The sequence below is a fragment of the Dermacentor silvarum genome, chromosome 1 (genome assembly GCF_013339745.2).
Source record: "Dermacentor silvarum isolate Dsil-2018 chromosome 1, BIME_Dsil_1.4, whole genome shotgun sequence".
Classification (NCBI taxonomy): domain Eukaryota; kingdom Metazoa; phylum Arthropoda; class Arachnida; order Ixodida; family Ixodidae; genus Dermacentor; species Dermacentor silvarum.
The window spans coordinates 173,753,939-173,774,113 of NC_051154.1; the positions used below are offsets into that span (position 1 = coordinate 173,753,939).

The 20,175-nt window shown below is 40.2% G+C and overlaps 2 protein-coding genes across 2 annotated transcripts in view; one reads left to right on the forward strand and one right to left on the reverse strand.

Annotated features, from left to right (window-relative positions):
* The first annotated feature begins 65 nt into the window (after positions 1-65).
* On the forward strand, positions 66-6,333 carry LOC119436407 (proliferating cell nuclear antigen). The gene is made up of 6 exons (XM_037703247.2): positions 66-437; positions 511-608; positions 835-902; positions 1,104-1,248; positions 3,403-3,576; positions 6,154-6,333. The coding sequence occupies exons 1-6, from the start codon at positions 217-219 to the stop codon at positions 6,231-6,233; spliced, it is 786 nt and encodes a 261-aa protein (XP_037559175.1). The 5' UTR covers positions 66-216; the 3' UTR covers positions 6,234-6,333.
* Positions 6,334-11,803: 5,470 nt separating this feature from the next.
* The window catches only part of LOC119436406 (phosphatidate cytidylyltransferase, photoreceptor-specific-like), a 44,541-nt gene continuing 36,169 nt past the window's right edge, over positions 11,804-20,175 (reverse strand). The window contains exons 10-11 of the mRNA XM_037703246.2: positions 14,844-14,947; positions 11,804-14,692 (exon numbers count right to left, since the gene is read on the reverse strand). Coding sequence (XP_037559174.1) covers positions 14,575-14,692; positions 14,844-14,947 — 222 coding nt within the window. The 3' untranslated portion in view covers positions 11,804-14,574. The remainder of the gene's footprint in view (positions 14,693-14,843; positions 14,948-20,175) is intronic.

The window sequence follows — 20,175 nt, forward strand, 5'->3', positions numbered from 1 at the left end:
ATGTTTTGTTGAAGAGTTTAGCCAATGAACTTGCGCGGTTTTGGCGCGCTCCTGAGTCGCCGTCTCGCGGTCTTCACTTTTCCCGCCACATCGCACGTAGGCGCAGATTCATTGCTACTGGGCGCGCGTGTGGTTGCGACGTCTGCTTGTGCTAAAACTTTGCGCGAATTTTTAATATTGGGTGTAGCTGAAGCTTGCCGCGTAGTATTTGGAATCATGTTCGAAGCGCGCCTTGTTCAGGGAGCTCTGCTCAAGAAAGTCCTCGAAGCCGTGAAAGATCTGATCAACGAGGCGACATGGGACTGCTCAGCGACAGGCATCAGTCTCCAAGCCATGGACAACTCGCACGTTAGTCTAGTCTCGCTAAATTTGCGTAGCGATGGCTTCGACAAGTTTCGGTGCGATCGTAACCTTTCCATGGGCATGAACCTTGCAAGGTAAGACCTTCGCATTGTCTCGCCTTACGGCGATCTTTTGTAGTCCCTAACTCCTTTGTCTGTACACTTTCAGTGTATCGAAAATCCTGAGGTGTGCTGCGAATGATGATATTATTACCATCAAGGCACAGGATGATGCGGACTCCGTTAATTTTGTGTTCGAAGCCCCGAGTAAGTGTTGCAGCTTTCATTACGGAGCATTCTGCGCGCTATTTGGGAAGAGCCCGCCAATTCTCGTATATGTCGCATTTTTGTGTCTTGGTTGTTGAAGTAGGTTTTATTTGATTTTTTAGTTATTATTGCGACAGATAAGGATCTGTTATTTAGGTGTTCCACATCAATAGGCACTATTCGATCTCGTGCATTAAAGTTAGACGTTTTATTGTTCATTTCACAGACCAAGAAAAGGTGTCCGATTATGAGATGAAGCTGATGAACATTGACGCGGAGCACTTGGGCATTCCGGTAAGTTGTCAATGTGTGCAGTTTCTTCCCGACAGCCTGGTAGAAGGTTATAAAACATTTGACGTGCGCAGACAACACAACCGTGAAGACGGACGCCTACGTGTCTTGTGTTCGCTGTGGTGTTGTCTGCGCTGTTGTGTTGTTTTGGAGGGTGGTAACTGCAGTTCTGTTGTACTTCCTGTTTGCCTGGTACTTTCGCAGGAGACTGATTACAGTGTCGTCGTTAAGATGCCTTCTGGAGAATTCCAGCGCATCTGCCGGGATCTGAGCCAGATCGGCGACTCTGTACAGATCACTTGCACAAAGGATGGTGTGCGGTTTTCCGTCAGCGGTGATCTGGGAACAGGTAATCCGGCGTCATGTTACAATGATCCGTACGCAGTGCTATAGGATTTATTTCTGATCCCTAGCCAGAAGAGAGCATGGATTTTGTGGCTAGCCAACAAAGCAATTCTGCAAGGATGGTGTGTTTGTCCAAGTGCCTGTTGTATGTTATTAACCATGCTTGGTTGTGCAAGCCCTGTATAGCAGTGTGATTTACAGCTGTTTTCAGAACAATATTAAAATTGCTCTGCTGTTATTACATGAGCCTTCCTCATAGCTGCACCAAGTTGTATTGATAGTGTGATTTGCCTATATTTCATACATCGTTGTAATAACCACAAGGCTTATTCAAACGAAGTTCATGGTAGTCTTGGAACAATTCATTTTTTATATGTGCTTGACATACCAATATACTTACTCTGTCACGAAAGTTTGGGCTGGAAATCGAAAAAGGTGTTTGTCACGTTTTTATGCAGCAAGAATTGACCAGTTGGTTCATTACTCACACATTTCTATTGCTCGAGTTGAAAAAGGGAAGACAAGATGAGCATGTCAGTGACTTGCATGTTTGTCTTGTTTATCTTTGTTGTAGTGCTTAGCTGTACAATCAAGATGTTGACAAACATTGAGCTACCTCCCTTTCTCATCATGAATGTTGATTAAGGTTTCAATTTCCTGATTTTGCTCATAAGTATGCCAGCTGGTGGGTGACTAGTATTTGCTGTGGGGAGTGTTTTTGTTTGTCTATTCTGTGTTGCTAATATACTCAAATGACATAACGGGGACAATAGAAGCCAGGTAGCTATATTAACTTGTTCCTACAGATTTTCATGGCCTGTGTTGTCATGCATACAATATTAAAGCAAGGTCAATGACTGTAGACTATGTAGCTGTGACCTGGGCATAGGGGGAAGCTCAAAATTTTCAAACAGCAATGTATCGCTTTGGTGCAAGGGATTTTCACTTGTTTTAGGATAGGTTGGGTTGTGAATGTACAAGTAACTTAATAAAGAATTTATACAAGGCTATTGGGTTACAGAAAAGACTGACAAGAATTGGTTACAATGGGTGAACAAGCTCACTCCGAAGCCAACATTTTAACAACGGGGCTTTTTCAAACGTGTTTCTTTGTTGACACTACTCCAGGCTAAGGCTTCTCTCGTCCACCCATATCTTGCTGATGAAGACAATTTTTGTGCGCAACTCCACATCGGGGCTATGCCATGGACACTCTATCGAAACGTAGATATTTTCAGAGTGTTGCTAAGCGATGGCATTGTGCCGTGTCCACAGCCACCAATGACTGGCTTGTTTAAATTTCCATTGCCATTGTGGAGCCATACGAAGCCAAATCAGGCGACTAAGCTGTACCACTATTTTTGTTTTGCTAGTTGGTTCATACAACAGCCATCATGGTTCCATTTGTGATCGCCAAGCCCTAGAAATGCCTGGCTCAAAGTAAGTTTCAGTCATTTGGCTTTAACACGAGTACCTTTGGCTGGAGTCGAACACTACTAACGATCGTGCCAGAAGGTGATTGACATCATTACGATGGGAATGACTTGAAAAGCTTGAAGCGTGTCTAATTCGGCAGCTGCAAGAAACTGCAGCTAAAAAGGAGGTCTCACTATTTTTCAGTGTATGTGTACGAATAAGGTTTGTTTTCCTCTCCTTGAATTTTGGCCTTCTGCATGCTTGAATCGACCTTGAATTTTGGGTCAAATGTTCTGTACAAAACGTGTCTCTGTCAAAAGTAATGAGAGGTTTCTTGGCATAAGCATTATTTATTCTAAAGGGCTCTGACTGCAGCATTGATTGCAGATTCACATCTTTGGTCATTGAGTAATTGCATGCTTTTGCTAACAACCCCAAGAATAAAATTATAAAATTCCACCAACCACAGCAAGCTACTGATAATGTGCATGGGAAAACTGGCACTGTCAGCAGATCATAAAGTTCATTAAAAAATTTTGGGGGTTGCATTTTAGGTGTGTTTTGTGAGCTTTATACTGTGTTTGAGGAGGGTGTGGGTGACATCTTCAAGCTATTATGTAATCTAGCTGTGATTCTGCTGGTAGATACAAACTATAATGAAGGAGAAATTAAGTATTGGGTTTCTAGATGGTTGAAGTCCATTGTGGCAACTGTAAAATGTGTTTGTTATTATTCCTTGTAGGGAACGTGAAGCTCTCCCAAACGGCCAATGTGGACAAGGAAGAGGAGGCAGTGATCATTGAAATGCAGGAGGCAGTGTCGCTAACGTTTGCCTTGCGCTACCTTAACTCTTTCACCAAGGCCACACCTCTGTCAGCACAGGTGCAGCTGTCAATGTCCGCAGATGTGCCTTTAGGTAAGTAGGCGATTGCTATTATCATTGTTTTTTTTATTATTATTATTATTATTATTATTATTATTCACATAAATGAAATCTTTGTCAACCTATTTAAGTCCACTGCAGGACAATGGCCACTTTCAGTTAAGCCTAGGCAAATTTCCTAAGCTCATCACGCCATTAAATCTGCTCCCCTTCCTTTGTCACTGTTTATCTCTTTTAGGCAATAGACCAATTTAACCACCTTCAGAGAGTGAGCGCAGTGACCTTGTCGGCACCATGGTGATAGTAGTCCTTGCCGGTTTGACGCTGTACTTGGGTTGAAGGCAACGTTGAGAGAAATGACAATGTCACTGCAAGTTTTTATAGGATATGTAAGGGGGTGATGTTGGGTGATGCGTCTAGCTCAACCTCACTCCTACCGAATCTTTTTATTGTCACATCTCCACCTTTTGATTTCGAGGTATAAGTAGGCTTGTCATGGTATGAACACGATTCATAACACTATTGCCTTTCAACACACTAAGAACTACTACAATCGGCATTCCTTGTGGCAGTGATGACGTAGTGAAACTTGTCATGAAAGCGGTCTATTGGTTATATTCTAAGTATTGGATGGCCTCATCACCACTTGCTCTCAAGTTTGCTAGAATTTGATCAGACTGATTTTTCTCTATTCTGCAGTGTCATCTATCTACATGCTTTTGACTTACTGCTGGTGCATGTCTCTATGAATTGTATTCTGTACGTCTAAGAGTGACAAGAACTGTGTGACCTTGATTTGAAGTTCAGAGTTTTTATAATGGTGGCTGTCTATCAAAGTAACACAATAGATACCAATGGAAAGGAAATGTTGAGAGCAGCAGAGAATCAGACAGGGCAATTATATTAGGAAACTTGCAGGCATGAGCATTCAGAAGGGAGCAACACTAAGTACATGAGTCACCATAGAGAAACTCAAGTCAGAGTGACATTCAAAGCGATTTTCTGGCGAAAGAAACACCTGGAGTATTTTTTTCCCTGTAGCGTGTACAACTGAAAGAGCAGGGCTCAATTATCTAAAAATGAATCACTAGACCTTCCAGGACGTAGAACCAGCCAAGTGATAATCCAGCCACAACACTGTCCCACTGAGGCTAGAAAGGGAAAGAGGAGCTAAAATGAAATGGAATATGCTTGAGGGCAGGCTGATAATACAGCAAACCTAGCTGTTAAACTAACTTGTTCACATGTAGATTGGAAGCAAGAAAAAAAAAAAAAAAAGTGGGTCCACATGGTACTGACAGTTGAGTTTAATACCAAACCTTCACATCTAATATATAGCTAAGCACATTGCTGCACATTGTTAAGGGGGACCCTGTGGTTTCTTAGATTTTGAAGAAACTTGCCGAGTTTGTGTATTTCAATGTGCTAATTTAAGATATACATTCAGTATTCTTGCAGAGTTGATAACTTTCTAGATATTGGGAAAATGTAATTTTTTTCCAGAACTTGCTTGTAGGTGGGTTATTTACTAAATTACAATATGGTGTAATAAAGATTGGGGTATTAAAATTATCAGGAACCAACAAAGAGCACAAAACATCTTGTGTTCTAAGCCAATTTTCTATTAAGTGAGAGCATGGCAAACTTTTTCAAGTAAGAAGCCATAGTAAGACACAGGTCAAATTACTTTGCTGAAGTTTCTATATTAATATTTGTTCATATTTTAGGTCTGCTGCACTCTAATTGTCTACCTTTGTGATGAAAAAAGAATTATTGCAATAGAATAAGTAGGACCATTGCTATCACTCCAAAACTGTGACACCATCAGAAATCTGTATTGAGAAAACAAGAAATACACATTTCACAACATGTTCACTGTGATTATGGCAAAGATTAAATAAATGCTCTACACCAAACTGGAGCAGAGTAATGCGAAAAGATATTTGGGCCAATACACAGCTCCAAAGCGCAATGTCTCCCCATGATGTGCAAGATGTCACATGTTAGTTGCCACCCTGACCAGTGTGTGAACCATCTGCATTGGTAGGTTATACGACAAATTGGGAACCTTATGCAGTACCTGGGGATGTTGTATGGTAAAGCAGCAGCTGTGTTTACAATGTCCCTTGCTTTTTTCTTTCTTGTCATCATTGTCTTCAGACTGGTGCCTACCAAATGAACTACACATGGACAATGTGCCAAGATCAGAAAATTATCATATAGTTAATACAAACTTAACAAAAGTATTTTTAACTATTATGCATATTGCATAAAATGGAATAAGTTTTATCATTCAATCTTCCTATCTCCACCAAACTCTCTCCACAATCTTCCACATTTTTTGCAGGAAGGCAGTCAGGTTTACACCATTCCTTTCATCATGTTTCACCATTGCCAGTGGCATCTTTGTGTCCTTGTGTGGCTGTGTGTACATTGCAAGTAAAAATGATTAGCCTGTATCTGTTACATTGTAGCTAGTGCCCAGGAAAGGGAGAATCACTATGCTTCAGCTACTTATTTATTTACATGAACATTGTTTTTCATGAACTATCTTAATGCATTACCAATTCATCCAAACTGCTGTGCTTGTGCTTTTCTTTTTACTTGCAGTGGTAGAGTACAAAATTGAAGACATGGGCTATGTGCGCTACTACCTGGCACCAAAGATAGAGGATTCAGAAGATAACTAAGCATCAACATCTTGTTCACTCTGCTTATTTTTCACCACCACCCTAACCCCTTTCCCCGGTTTAATTGATGTCACCAAATAAATTCACTTGTTCTTTCTTAGTCATGTATTTTATATTTTGCCCATGTTTCCAAGGAAACAGTTGGATTGTGGGCTTATTGCTTACACTGCTATATGCAGATAATTTCATAGTTGACAGACTAGTCACTGTTTACTGCTGCTTCAACTAGATACCGGATGTAAAAGGTTCAATTATATAAATGATTCATGTAGTGACACACTACAGCCCTTCCAGGAAAGAGCAAACAGGGCATTGACTGTGAGTCGTTTCATTGCGTATCGTAAGAGTTATTCAGTTGTGCAAGTGCAGCCTGCAAGGCATGGCCATTTGTGTCTCTTTTGTAGTTGGATGTCGCATTATTGCACATTCCAGCTCTAGCTAACCAGTGGTGCTCGGAAGAATTCTTGTGTTGCTCAGGTAAGCATGTTGCAGAAGAGATTTCCACCTTGGACTTCGTTACTTGACCTCTGAATTGGAGCACTGCACGGGCTTGATGATCGGCCCAGGCCCACTTTACGAGGCCCAGCCCGGGCCTGTAATACAAAGCCCGGCCTGTAATAAAAAATTAATTTTTTTACTAACAGATTGTGCCGTATCTGTCAGCCTCACCATCTCGAGGTTTAATCAGCTGCAGTATATAAGCAATAACAGACCAAAATCTTTGTTTCTCCCATGGGAACATTAGCGATCCGGGCCATTGCCTGTGCTGTTATTTTTCCACTGGTGCGCATGCATTGACCTTGATTTGTACGATATGGTTTATGACGTCATTTAGCATGCAAATGACATGATGATCAGATGTGTATTACATGGATTTAATCTTCGTGTTTGGGGGGTTCAGACAGGTTCTTGTGGCTTTGTTTCTATATGTATATATAAGCAGGCGAATTCACGAGCATACAGCATGAAATAAACGCTTAAGCAGAGACACCCCTTGCCTTAGCGCTAAAATAACACAATAGTATCGAGACTGGTAATAGTGCAATCACAAAAGCGTAACATAGAAATGGTTTAAGGAGAGGTTTTTTCGTATAATTTGTTTCCTTATGTGGAAACTTTTTTTTGTGCAAAAGAAAAAACTTAGAACTTTATCCATTTTCCTATACTCTTTGATAAGATATACAAAGCGTCATCTTTCTTGCAAATGTCACTTCAGCTTGGCACAGAATGCATTGAAATATGCAATGCATGACATTTGCGTGTACTCGAAGGCCTGACTTAGGCCCTTTAATGAGCGGGCCCGTGCAGTGCTCTACTCCGAATTCAATTGACTTTGTAAGACTTTTTACTTAAAATAATGCAAGTAAAAAGGCCTAGTTGAGCAAATGCTAGTAAGGCCAGTTGTTTAATTAAAGGATGGTGTATTTCTATGCCACTGCCCATTTTGCTGTCAGAATGCAGTGCACATGCATTGGTATCTGCATGGGAAAAGGCATCTTGTCTTGCATGCAGGCCTTTAGAATTTAATATAAGGTGCTCCAATGCTACTGTGCCTTGATTATATAGAATCATGCCAATTAGGTGAACACATTCTTGGATATGGTGTGTATGGTACTGTGCCATGCCACATTCACATATAAAGGAACTTACTTTAATGTCTGCCAATTTGTTTCTCTAAAAATGTGTATTCACTGTGGGGCATTGTGCATTTTGGAATTGAATGACAAACATAGGCAATGAAGTGCTGGTTTTACTGGTATAGCACAGCAGTTTAATAATTGCTGTGCTAACGTAAATAAGTAACTCTGCTTTGGGTGATGTGGTTTAAGAAAAGGGTTGCAAGGTCTTGACCTTGAATTTGTAAAATTATTCGTGCCCTTAAAACTAGCACTGCTTGAAGTCCATGAAAACGGGTTGGGGGTGACCTGAATATTCAAACAAACTGCACCTGCGCTATGCTATGGGCACTGTCTATTGGCAAACAATCATATGTATATTCTGAATACTAAACTGAATTCGAAAGGAATTGCAAAATAGTTCAGTACATCGATAAATTCTAAATAAAAATATGCCTATCTGAAGCTTACATTCTAAGAAAAGTGTGCACCCTTTGGGGCTTACCTTGTCCCCGAACAATAACGATCACGTGTTTTGTCACCTTAAAAAATACACTTAAAATAATTCTTTTTTGAACAATTTGGATTAAACTTGCAGCTGTATCTTTACCAGCAAATTTCAGAAATGCAATTATTTCCTTCCTAGGCTAAATAATTTTTTTTGTTATCCAAAACAGGATGTAGTTTTTTTTAGGGCCTAATTAGCTACTTAACACCAACTTGCACAATAAAGTGCTATACACACAATTGATTTTGAATTTTCATAGTGCGTCGTGAGCTACAGGTCATTTTAGAACATTTCAAAGCGAAGTTATAGGTCGTCAAACTCATAAAAAATGCCCACTTTGATACTAGAAAAAAAATGTTTAATGTTGAAAATTTCTGTGAAAAAGTATACACTTCACAACACACCTTATCTATTTGTTTTTAGGGAACAAAAATTATGATAGCCCAACATATTGCTCCTCCTAAACAGAAAGGCCACAAAAATTGTTTTGAGAAATGAAGGAAAAATCTTCCAAAGGCATCTTTATGGGGGCTAAACTTACAAAATAGTGAAAATAAAGGGTAATGGAATCTTGTAGAATGAATGTTATTCTTGGAAGCACGATTTTCGGCCTTTAAATGGAACTTCCCCCCTCAACATCATGTGCTTTGTGTGGAACCAGCTCTGACGTGGCACCTGTAGCTGTTTTTCCACCTATTTTCTGTGGGTTGGCCGTCGAAAAAAAAGTCGCCGGGGGCTAAATCCAGCGAGTAGGGAGATTGTTCCAGCACAGTGATGCAATCGTGTGCCAAAACTTGCACACTATCAATGCAGAGAGCGCACAAACATAGCCATCCCTTCCATCCAAACCAAGAATTGGGAAATGGATATCTCGGAAAACAGCAAGACACAAGGAAGTGCTTCTTTGCAGGATAAGGATGGGACATACCAACGGAACACACTCGTACCTCCTTACAGGAATTGATCCTCCGACATGTGATAGGTGAGGCGACATTCTTACAGTTCTTTATGTTCTTATCCAGTGCCCTGAAATAGAAGCTCAGCATAAAAAGTATTTTTATCCCGCATATTGTGAGCACATCCCTCTTTACCCAGCATTCTTTCTTAGCCACAAGCCGCTTTTCGATTTTAATGCAGTCTTAAAGTTTTTAGCAGACGTAAACACTTTACAAATCATCTGGCCAGGGCATCTGTAGCGCAGCCTTGCCTTGTAGGCTGCAGCTGCAGTGCAAAATGTTTTTACAGCACGTGCCTCTCAGCACTTGATTTCAAGGAACTCTTGAGGCAATGGTGCTATTGCATATATTTTATTATGTCACCGTTTCGTAATGGAACTTTTTGCTAATAGCTCACTTCATCAGTCTTTGTCATTATTTTGATACTCATATATTTTATGCTATTTACAGCGACTTATTTTAGGCCTCTTTACAGCCACCTTTTGTCTTCGATTTGCTAGCCACTGTCCGCTCCATTCATAATACATTGAGAACCCATCTCAATGTATTATGAATGGCGCTCTTTGGCCACAGCCTGGCCCTTGCGCCATTAAACACTACACATCAATACAGAGAGCGCAGTGCACACACATCTTTGAGATGCTTCAGGACCTCCACATAGAAAGTTGCATTGATATTTTGACTGAGGTACAAATTCTTGGTGCACAATTCCATGCTTTTTATGGCCTTAGCTCCATCTTTCTTTTTCCAATCCTTCCTCTGCGACTTCAGCTTGATGTCTTATTGGTAAATCCAAGTTTCACTGCCAGTGACAACACATTGCAAGAATTCATGACTGTCACCTCAAGTTTTCTGGTCAATACAACATCCTTTTCATCACAACTTTTGCTCAAGAGTTGGCAGTTGCTAGTTTCAGCACCATCTTGGTGCAAACTTTTTCATTTGTTAATTTTGTTAAAATCTGGTGAATGGACAACTTTTCCAAACCAAATGCTTCTGCTATTCTAACAGTAATTTTGTGGTCACTGAGCACAAGAGAATGCACATGAACTACGTTTTCATCTTTTCACGAGGTGGAAGGGCGTCCTGATTTTGCATAGTCCTTGGGGTCTTCATGGCCTCCCCAAAAACACTGGACCCACTTGAACACTACTTTCCTTTAGAGCATCCTTTCCATAAGCCTTTTGCAACATGAATTTCTGCACCATTCTTGCCCAATGTCACAAGGAATTTGATATTGGTCATTTGTTCCGTCCTTTCATCATCTCGATTTTGACAAACAAAAATGGGTTACACAGAAAGTGCACACATAAAATTTTGCTTTGTCATACAGCAGTCCGGCATGTACTAAAGGTCAACCTTTCAAGTGGAGAGCTGCTACACCCTCTCTTACTTTTCTGCCGACTCATTGCATGAACTTTTGGGACAGACTTTGTACGCACGAGTGTCTGGCAGATATTTGGGACGAGAGACGGCAAAGGGATGAGCAGGCAGTTCCTTGAGTGAAATTAGCCTCGCTGCTGTGTGTAGGATAATACTATTTGGCTCCGATGTTAATGACAGCATTGACTAGCTACTAAGCAGGTCTTATTACAATAAGAAAGCATTCCAGCCCCCCCCCTTAAAATTGCATTAGTCGGTTTATTAAAATTTACTCTTTTTAACGTGTACTACAACGTAAAGAAAGTTCATGTTGAAAAGCAGTGTTGCCTTTATGTCAATAAATGGAATGGCAAAACAGCAATGACGCTTACTGCATAGCAGCACACTAAACGTGCTTTTGTATTTATTCGAGTTCACAATTCTCTCCGTTAGCAACAAAATGCTCTAAACTCGTGGTGCTCTGAAGGAGTGTCAGTACTGTACAGCAAGAGAAGGAACCACACAATCACAAAAGTGTTTCACATTGAAAGACTTCGTTTGGCTAGTCAAATAACTATGACATAAGACAGTTTGACAAGCCCTCAAAGGTGCATCTACATTGTTACAGAAATGATTCAACAGTTCTGAAGGCACAATTTATGACAAGACTGCTGTGATAAACTAATTCTTTTAACTGAACCACACTTGCCTTCAGCTTCTCTCACATTCTTGCCTACAATGACTACTGCACCAATGATGATGCAGCCACTGCCCTTTGAAGCATGTGATCACATGATAGGATTGGGCCAAAAAAGAAAACTGCATTCAGTTAACACTGTTTGCAGCATAGACACAGACACAAATGCGTGCATAGATACCAAAATGCTTAAAAAACATTATCCATAGCATTTTGCATGTACATATACACTGCAGGATTAGCAGCAGGTAAGCTTTCTCCTGCACTAAGATAATCTCTGGCTTCAAAATCAGCTTTCAGTTGCTTTAACAGTCCTTAACCCTTTAACAATATTACAGGTAAATGTTTCAAAGAGAACTTTTTTTTTTTATTCTGTATTGCACCTAGACATGGCCATTGTACTGGTGAACCACGAGACAATCAGGACAAAATTTGCTATATCTCTTTATTACGATCTTTGATCCTCAGTAGTGCAGGAAATACTTCACAACCAAGACAAAGGTTTCATCAATGCAAACACCACACTAAGAAAAAGTGCATCAACAACATGGCAACAAGAACGACTGTAGAAGACATGGAAACAGCCAACATTTCTGTGCACTCCAGATGTCTGGGACACCAACATTGAAATATATGAATGTGGGAATATAATGGAACAAGCATCACATTGCACTGGTATAAGAAAATTTACAGGGTGTCATGTGTAATGTGGGCCAAGATCAAAAATATTGGACAGATCTATATATCAATATATATATATATATATATTTTTAATCATTATTATAAACAGATTAGTTAAAGTGGTCCAAGAACCAGAAGAATTTCAACAAACATATAATGTGAAAATTGAAATACTAAGCTGTATTATGACTAAGTGGTAAAGGAAGTTTTTGAGAAACCTACATTGCGTACTTAAGGACAGCTACTACAGACAATATCACGGTGCACAAGCCTACAGCCACTAGTACCACATGGAAGTCTGCGGTGCTAAGCTTAGTTATTTTTCACACTATTTCAAACATGAAAACCTCACTGAAATATTCTAAAGAACTATAGTATTAGTCCTTTCAATTGATATCTAACAACTTTATAATGGAGTAATGTCATCTATATATTCAGTTCTTCATTTTTTAAACATTAAAGATACCACAAGGTCTGCAGCAAAACTGAAACGAGTTAAACAACACATGGGGAAAATGCCAATATTTCCGAAGCTTGGTCCATTTTACTGATGATACACCTGTATGTGTATTTTTATATCATGCGACTGGAATACTACTGTGCGAGGCACCCTGCTCATGTTCAGGCTGGTAGACAACCTAGACTCTTGTCTCCAGCCTACAGCACTGCACTTGCCCTCTCGTAGTAATGCCGGCATCCTTATAAAACACTTGCACGGGGCCATGTGAACACTAGTATTATTTTAAGAACCGAAATGGTGGGATTAGTCTGTATGCATAGACAACCACACCACGAAAAATAAAAGCACTGGATACTGTCCACACTACCATATGTCACGCAAATAAGGGAAATGCCCATGTCCAGATATAGTATTAGCTTAGCTACATCATGCCAATCACACAGTCAAAGCAACAGCTTGCAAAAATGAAGTATTGCAATGCCTGTTTGTAAATACAGCCAGCAATCACGGCTGGACACGTTCATTACAAACTCAAAAACAACTATTACCAATGCATTAGTGTCAATAATGCGTATCTTTTAGGTATTCATGAAATGTCACAAGCTAATGGAATTAAAATTTTTTAAATCATGTCTCATTTGCGGTACTGCAAGCAACATGTCTTCCTTAGTAAGGACATCAGGAAATGCAGTAAATCGTACATAATGCACGTGCTTCTGCTTCCACCAAGCTCATCTAGGTGTGTGCTTTTGAACTGATTTCCTCTAATAAGAGGTGTATCATCGACTAGGAATGTGCACCTCTACAGCAGCTGACATGTCAAAAACATCAAGTTGAATGCAAGCTTCACAAAAGTGCACCAAAAAATAAAGCAACATGGAATGCAGCAAACATGAAACATTGGCACATATAGCATAACAAAACAAGTATTGGCTCACAGAAAAGCAGTAGTACATGCTGTAACATGTATCTCCTGGAGCTTGTGTACCTTTGTTGAAGTAGCCAAGAGTACCCAACACCCAAATAAAAATAATGTAAGTTAGATATGAGAAGTTACAGCTCATGAATGAACAACACAAACAAAGGCTTCCAAGTTTAAGAGCAAATGTGCTTGTACTTTTACTGACACAATCTATGTAATAAGGCAGCCTCTTCTTTTAACAAACCGTAGCACAACATACACTTTTTGGCATCATAATTACCCACTTGTAATCAATCTTTAATGAGCATCCAAGAAAAGCATGCTGTATATTTTACATTACTGCAATGTCATATGTAAAAGCAAATTAGAAGCACATGAACGCTGCCACGTTGCTTAAATTTACTTCCACACAAGTATAATGGTTCCAACATTGGTAAAGTCTCAAATGGTTGCATTTACAATTGCACGGTACTTCTTCATTGTCAAAGCAAGAGATCCATGCATCCTGTAGAACTTCTGGGTTTGATGCAACTTCAGGACTTGCAAGCAAACTAAAGAACTAAAACACACATCACAATTAGACACACAATTAACTCTATAGAATATGCTGTAGCGTACGGTTTCACAAGACAAATGAGTAAAGGCATAAAAAAAAAGTGGAATGCGCAACACCCAGCCAGGAGAAACGCCAAGCAAGTCAACCTGCCAAGCACCGTTGCCATTATAGGCATAGCAGGGCGTACACAAGTGGGAGTAATTCATTTAGGAGCACATTATGCCAACTGCTGATGCCAAAGAATAGGACAGAACACCTGAACTAAAACTTGGAACCTTTTTAAATGCATGAAAATATGTTGACTCAAGTACACATGACAGCTTTTTGGTCCATGATTTCCTTTGCACCTTGGCTAGTATGTTATATACTCCCACATCAATGCGTTGACTGTTGGCGGTTTCCTCCTCAATTTATGAGTGACCACAACAGCTGAAAAGCTCTACTAAAGCCAATTTTCAAAAAGCAGGAAATAGTGTGGGATGGGTGGCAGGGCAATGAACCTTAAGTATAGAACAAGGTAGTGATGCCCACAACATGAGTGACTAGTTCAGTAGCAACTGCTACTTCCTTGATGGTGCTCCCTTTAGGAAGGGAGCAGGCCCCGTGCTAGCAGTGTGTCCCGCAAGCTGCTAAAAATCTGCAGCTGTACTTCTGGCTTCATCAGGTAGATCTGTTGCAGAATTTTCTGCTGGTTTGGAGCCCTGTGAAAGTAAACAAATCTGATTATTTATTGGCCCGCAAGACCTGCCTTTTTGGCATACTTAACATTTTCACATAATTGGAAAACTGAGCTCAAATGATTGCAATGGCTTCAACACTGAACGTAATAGCACGTACAAATCGTCAACATACCTGATAAAACTGTGATAGTAAACATTCACAAAAGAAGCCATCAAAATCTGGCAGTCAAAACGATCCATTATGCCTCCATGGCCAGGAATGATGTCGCCAAAGTCCTTCAGAGGAAGAAAAACAATAGATGCACAAAATGGCGTATATAATACATAGCAGATACACTACACATAGAATAAACTACACACCAGAAATTTGCTAAGCTGGAAAGCAATGCAAAAGTGAAAGACTGGTGAAAATTGCACCTTTGAATATGCAAAGCCGATCCAGGCAACGTCACAAAATTTTTGTGTCTAGTAATTGAATAATGATTTATATTAACTGTTCATTGTAGTCTAAAACAATTCAGTTTAGTTTAAAAACAAAGGAAACTTTAATGTGGCAACTTCAGTATGATATCACACAATCAGACAGTGATAGTATGCCAAAAAGGCAGGACAATCAGTTTTTTCTAGCAAGGCTTGAACATTAATGGGGCCATGACACACTTGTCTAACTATTCTCAGATTATCAATGTAACTGACAGTACAGGGCCCAATATTGTTATACACAAAAAAACTGGGCTCTCAGCACACATTTTAACTCGAAATTTGAAATATCTGCCCCTAAGCCCCTCCCAGCGACTGCCATTCTGACATGGGCTGTGTGACACCAGCAAATGCTGGGCCACCACTGTGTCATCTTCTCCAAAACACTTCAAGACCACATCGAACGTTTTGCTCCGCAAGCTCTGGCACCTAACTTCAAAGCAAGAGCATCGCTGTTAAATTGGCCCAGTAAGTTCTTCACTAGCGCGATAAAAGCAGCAAGCCGCCGAGAGGCACACACAAAAACAAAACAACATATGGCAGCCATAACGAATTTCCAGCTCTTGTCAATCGCTTCCTGTGCTTGCAATACACAAGAGCATGGCCTTTGAGATAAGCTTTCCGTTACTCCAAGAGGGCCGTTTCCGGAAAGTGCAAGTTCATTTCGTCACCAGTCAGTGTTGCCAGACTACTGTATGGTTGAACAGCAAATTGAGAAAAAATTCGAATGCAAATTTTCTACCACACCGAATTCGCTAAAATTTTGCCAGCCTGCTATGGGATGTGTACGGTTTAACATGCAATGCAAGATTCAAGCTCAAAAATTTGATGTCTGGGCCCCTTAAATGTCTGGTCTGAAATCTACACCTTTTCTGGGTGTTCACAATACAACTTCATCATTTTCCGCCAAGAAGAGCAAGCCTCACCACCCCTTAGTGTGCAGAACAAACATTAAGCACTGCTATTATTATTATTGTCAATAGGTCACAGAGGTATATTCTACCATTCAAAGAACCAAGTTCAAAGGTGCACTTCTCACTAACTACCTAAATCCAGCAATCACAAGGTGTTGCTTAGACAGCTCTAATGGTCCTTAAATAAAATTAAATTGCGAGATTTAACGTCCCAGAACTTCACTGTAGGTTATGGGGACGCTGTAGTAGAGGGCTACGGATAAATTTTTACCACCTAGGGTTTAGCTTTTATACTTGAGTTAAAGTGGAAAAAAAAAAAAAAAGTCCTTTTCCGGCACCGAGATAGGACAACTACTACCTAGTTGTCCTATCTCGGTGCCGGAATGTCAGTCAGCTCTCGATAAACCTTCATACAAGTGAAATAGCATATCTCAATAAGTCATTTTTCACTGCAGATCCAACACTATCAGTGCCCAAATGATAAAGACCTAAGTCAGAGCTCGCTTTCAGAGCTTTTGTATTTTTGTATGAACTGTTGGAATGTGGCAGCCGCAAACAGAACTCGCAACCTTGTGCTACATAGCACGCAATAGTACAGTTATCCATTGCGCCAGGTAGCCCTTGAAAGCTCCAACCTTGATCAGCACATGCCAATTTAGCACATTACATTTCTGAAGAAAGCTCAGCAATGGGACAAATCTATGCTCGAACATTTGTCCCTAGCATACAATCACACCCATGGCTTTAAAATTTTATATCCATAACATTGCAATTATTGTGTAACGTATGTTTACAACTCTTTTACAGCTTGTTCATACACTGCCCAACAAACACTCTTCCTCAACAAAGTAAGCAGTACGACTTTCATGTAAATTATGCTCCCATATTAAAATGCAAAGGATATGGAAATACATTTAGGAGCATCATTGTAAACATGAAACAAAATTATGTAGATTAACCCCTTCTGTGTCACGCTATTCTGAATTCTGATAACAGATGGGCAATTTTTTTTACACTGGAATTCTTTATGAAAAACAATGTTGATTTATTTATACAATGTTTGTGTATACAAAAAGTTTAAAATTTATCACAAAATAAAGCTAAACAGCAGTATACAAGAAAATGAAAGAAGCTGAAAAGTATTGTGAATGAAAAAAAAAAAAAAAAAGATGGAAATTGCATGAAAATGAGAAGTATCGTTGACAAGCTACGCTTGTCCTTGGCCGTTTTTACCAGAAACATGCAAATGAACCCCAGTCATCCATGGAAGGGAAGAGGTTATTGCCTTACAACAATTTAAAATATCTATATACAGGGTGTCCCAGCTATCATGCACTGCATTCTTAAAAAAAGATGGGCCATTCTATGTGAAAATAACCAAGTACGTATTGTTCACAGTCGAGTAGAGTAGCCGCCAGTAACTATTTTGATGATGCCATTCAATTTAATAATTAATTGCAATTAGCTACTTTTCTAATAATTTTTTTTTTAATTATGGGGTTTTACGTGCCAAAACCAGTTCTGATTATGAGGCACGCCGTAGTGGGGGACTCCGGAAATTTGGACCACCTGGGGTTCTTTAACGTGCACCTAAATCTAAGTACACGGGTGTTTTAGCTACTTTTCTAATTACTGCTCTGAATGCTGTGATGTCAATGAAGAATTTGTAGAAAATTGAAAGAACCTTAAAGCTGGCATGTTTTCAGCCAGGTACATTTTGCCTGTTTATTTTTTCCGGCTGATAAAGAAAGCCCGCGAAAAATGAAAAATGTCATGTGACTAACCGTCGACCCGCATCAAAAAGCAGCACCCTCAAACAAGCTCGATAGCAGTTAGTGGCAGAGCTGGCACATTATCTGGTGTGCTCCGCCCATGAGAGCGCCACGCAGCAGATCGCCAGATAAAGTACAAAGATCGAGAGATAAAGTACCATACAATTCATTAATGTGGTGCAGAATTCAACCCAGCTGATTGGCCCTGCCCTCCAAAACACTTCCAGTTGCTCAAGAAAAGTAACTGCCATCAGCTGACACAGACTTCTGAAAACATTTGAAGAAAGTAAAAAAAAATTCACAAATTATCTTAATTAACTTACAGCACATATTGCAATTTACAAATTGTAGCCGGTGAGTTTGCAAGGTGTATCCACTTGGAGCAAAGTATCAGGATGACACCAGTTTCAAGATATTAATTCCAAAGGTGTGCAATGAAATACATGGATGGGCATTCCAGTTACTTTTGTGCTTAAATGCATAAAACAGCATTTTCTTTAAAAAGTAAGTAGAACAACAGAGCGTTTTTACCGCAAGTTTGACGGCGCATATCTTGAAACTGGTGCCATCCTCAGAATTCGTTCAAAGTCAATATGCCTTGCAAACTCACTAGCTACAATTCACAAATTGCATTATGTGCTGTAAGTTACTTAGTACAACACTTAATTAGCAAATTTTATTTTGCTAATTAACAAACAAACTAGTCAAATATGCACTTAGATTTCTTGTGCGAGTAATGTCCACCTCATCAAGTAATACAGCTCAAAGACTAAGGTCGCGTTATCTGCCACAGGTGATTTTTAAAAATTTTGGATGATCTAAAAAAAAAAAAAAAGACCCCATATAGGCAGCTTATAGATCCAGTTGCGACTCTTACAATCACAGTACCTTTGTTCTTGACAGTGATGTTTCCTATATTTTCTTATTGCTGTTCATGAACATACCAAAACCATAGTTTGTCAACTTTTTCAACGTCGATTATAAAATAAGCATGAATATATCGGAATACTGCTGAAAACATATTAGTTAAGCGTACAGAAAGTGTAATCAGTAACTCTGGCCTCCGATTTATAAACATTTGAAGAGAGCAGTCACAACACATTGGAGGGTTGTCGCGGGGTACTAAATTGTCATTCGGGAAAATTGTGTCAGCTGTATCTCCTGAGCGCTAAAAATCGGAGATCATGCTTTTGCCGAAACAGGTGAGGTTACTGGTGCTGAATGTGTTTAGTGCAGTCAGGAAATAATTAGGAAAAGCGCTAGTATGAGCACACTTCTCAAGAGAGCCGCATTGCTCACAAACGCCAGCAAATGCTGACTGTACCAGTGGGTCTTCAACCTATAGAGACAGGAGGGTGGCAACCAGACACCAAGCAGATACCGCGCACATGATGCAGCACGGACAAACATATCCTATGGTACCATTCAACTGGTTTCTACCACGCTCCAACTCGGTTTGCAGTAATATGGAGCCCTCTCAAGATTGGAGCCAAAGAAAGCCTGCCCCAGCCGAACATGCTAGCTGCTCCCAGAGCAATTGGAGTAGCCACATGATCAAGTTTCTGTCATATCTCAATTGTGCTCTCAGATTGAAGGTGAGAGCACCTCCTAGCACTCTGAGCTGGAACACGGCGCCCTGAATGAACCAGGCGAATGTGTTCCGAGCGCTCGCTTTTGACCAGCCAAATGTAAATTGCACCGCAAGAGCGCTCCAAAGCAACCAGTCAAATGTATCATTAAAGGGGCATTTTCCCCTGCTGTTGGCTAAGGAGGCTGCAAGGAACTACTGAAATGGACTACAGAAAATGTCCACTGTCGCATCCATGTAAACGCGGGTAATGATATACGGTGCCGCTTAATCTCTTGCATCAGCATGCATGCAATTAAGGGAGCGCGGTTCAACGATGCAGCAAGCAGACGGTGGGGCACAGATGAAGACATCTTGAGGGGGAATTCGCCCCTCCTATCAGTTAAGGAGCCCTGCAGCTTTCGCAGCACTGCAAGGAACTGCTCAGACTTAGTACAAGTGGACCTGCACACAGTGCAAGATGCTCAAATTGATACAACTGTGCACAGGTAACTATTGAGAAACATTCAAATTGTGTTCAAGCAGAAAACGCTTACCGTAAAATACCGCGGAAGTGACTAGTATTAACATTTCCAAAACTTAAAAATTCTGAAAATTATATGTTAAGCGCCCACCCCATCTGCATGTCATGGGCTGAGTTCATGAGCAAGGGAGAGAAGACTCCTAAAGGGAGCCTCCGGAAGCCTTCGTGCCAAGACGAGCTGAACTTTGTGTCGATGGCTTGGGCTGCTGTGTCTGAAGAGATGGTCA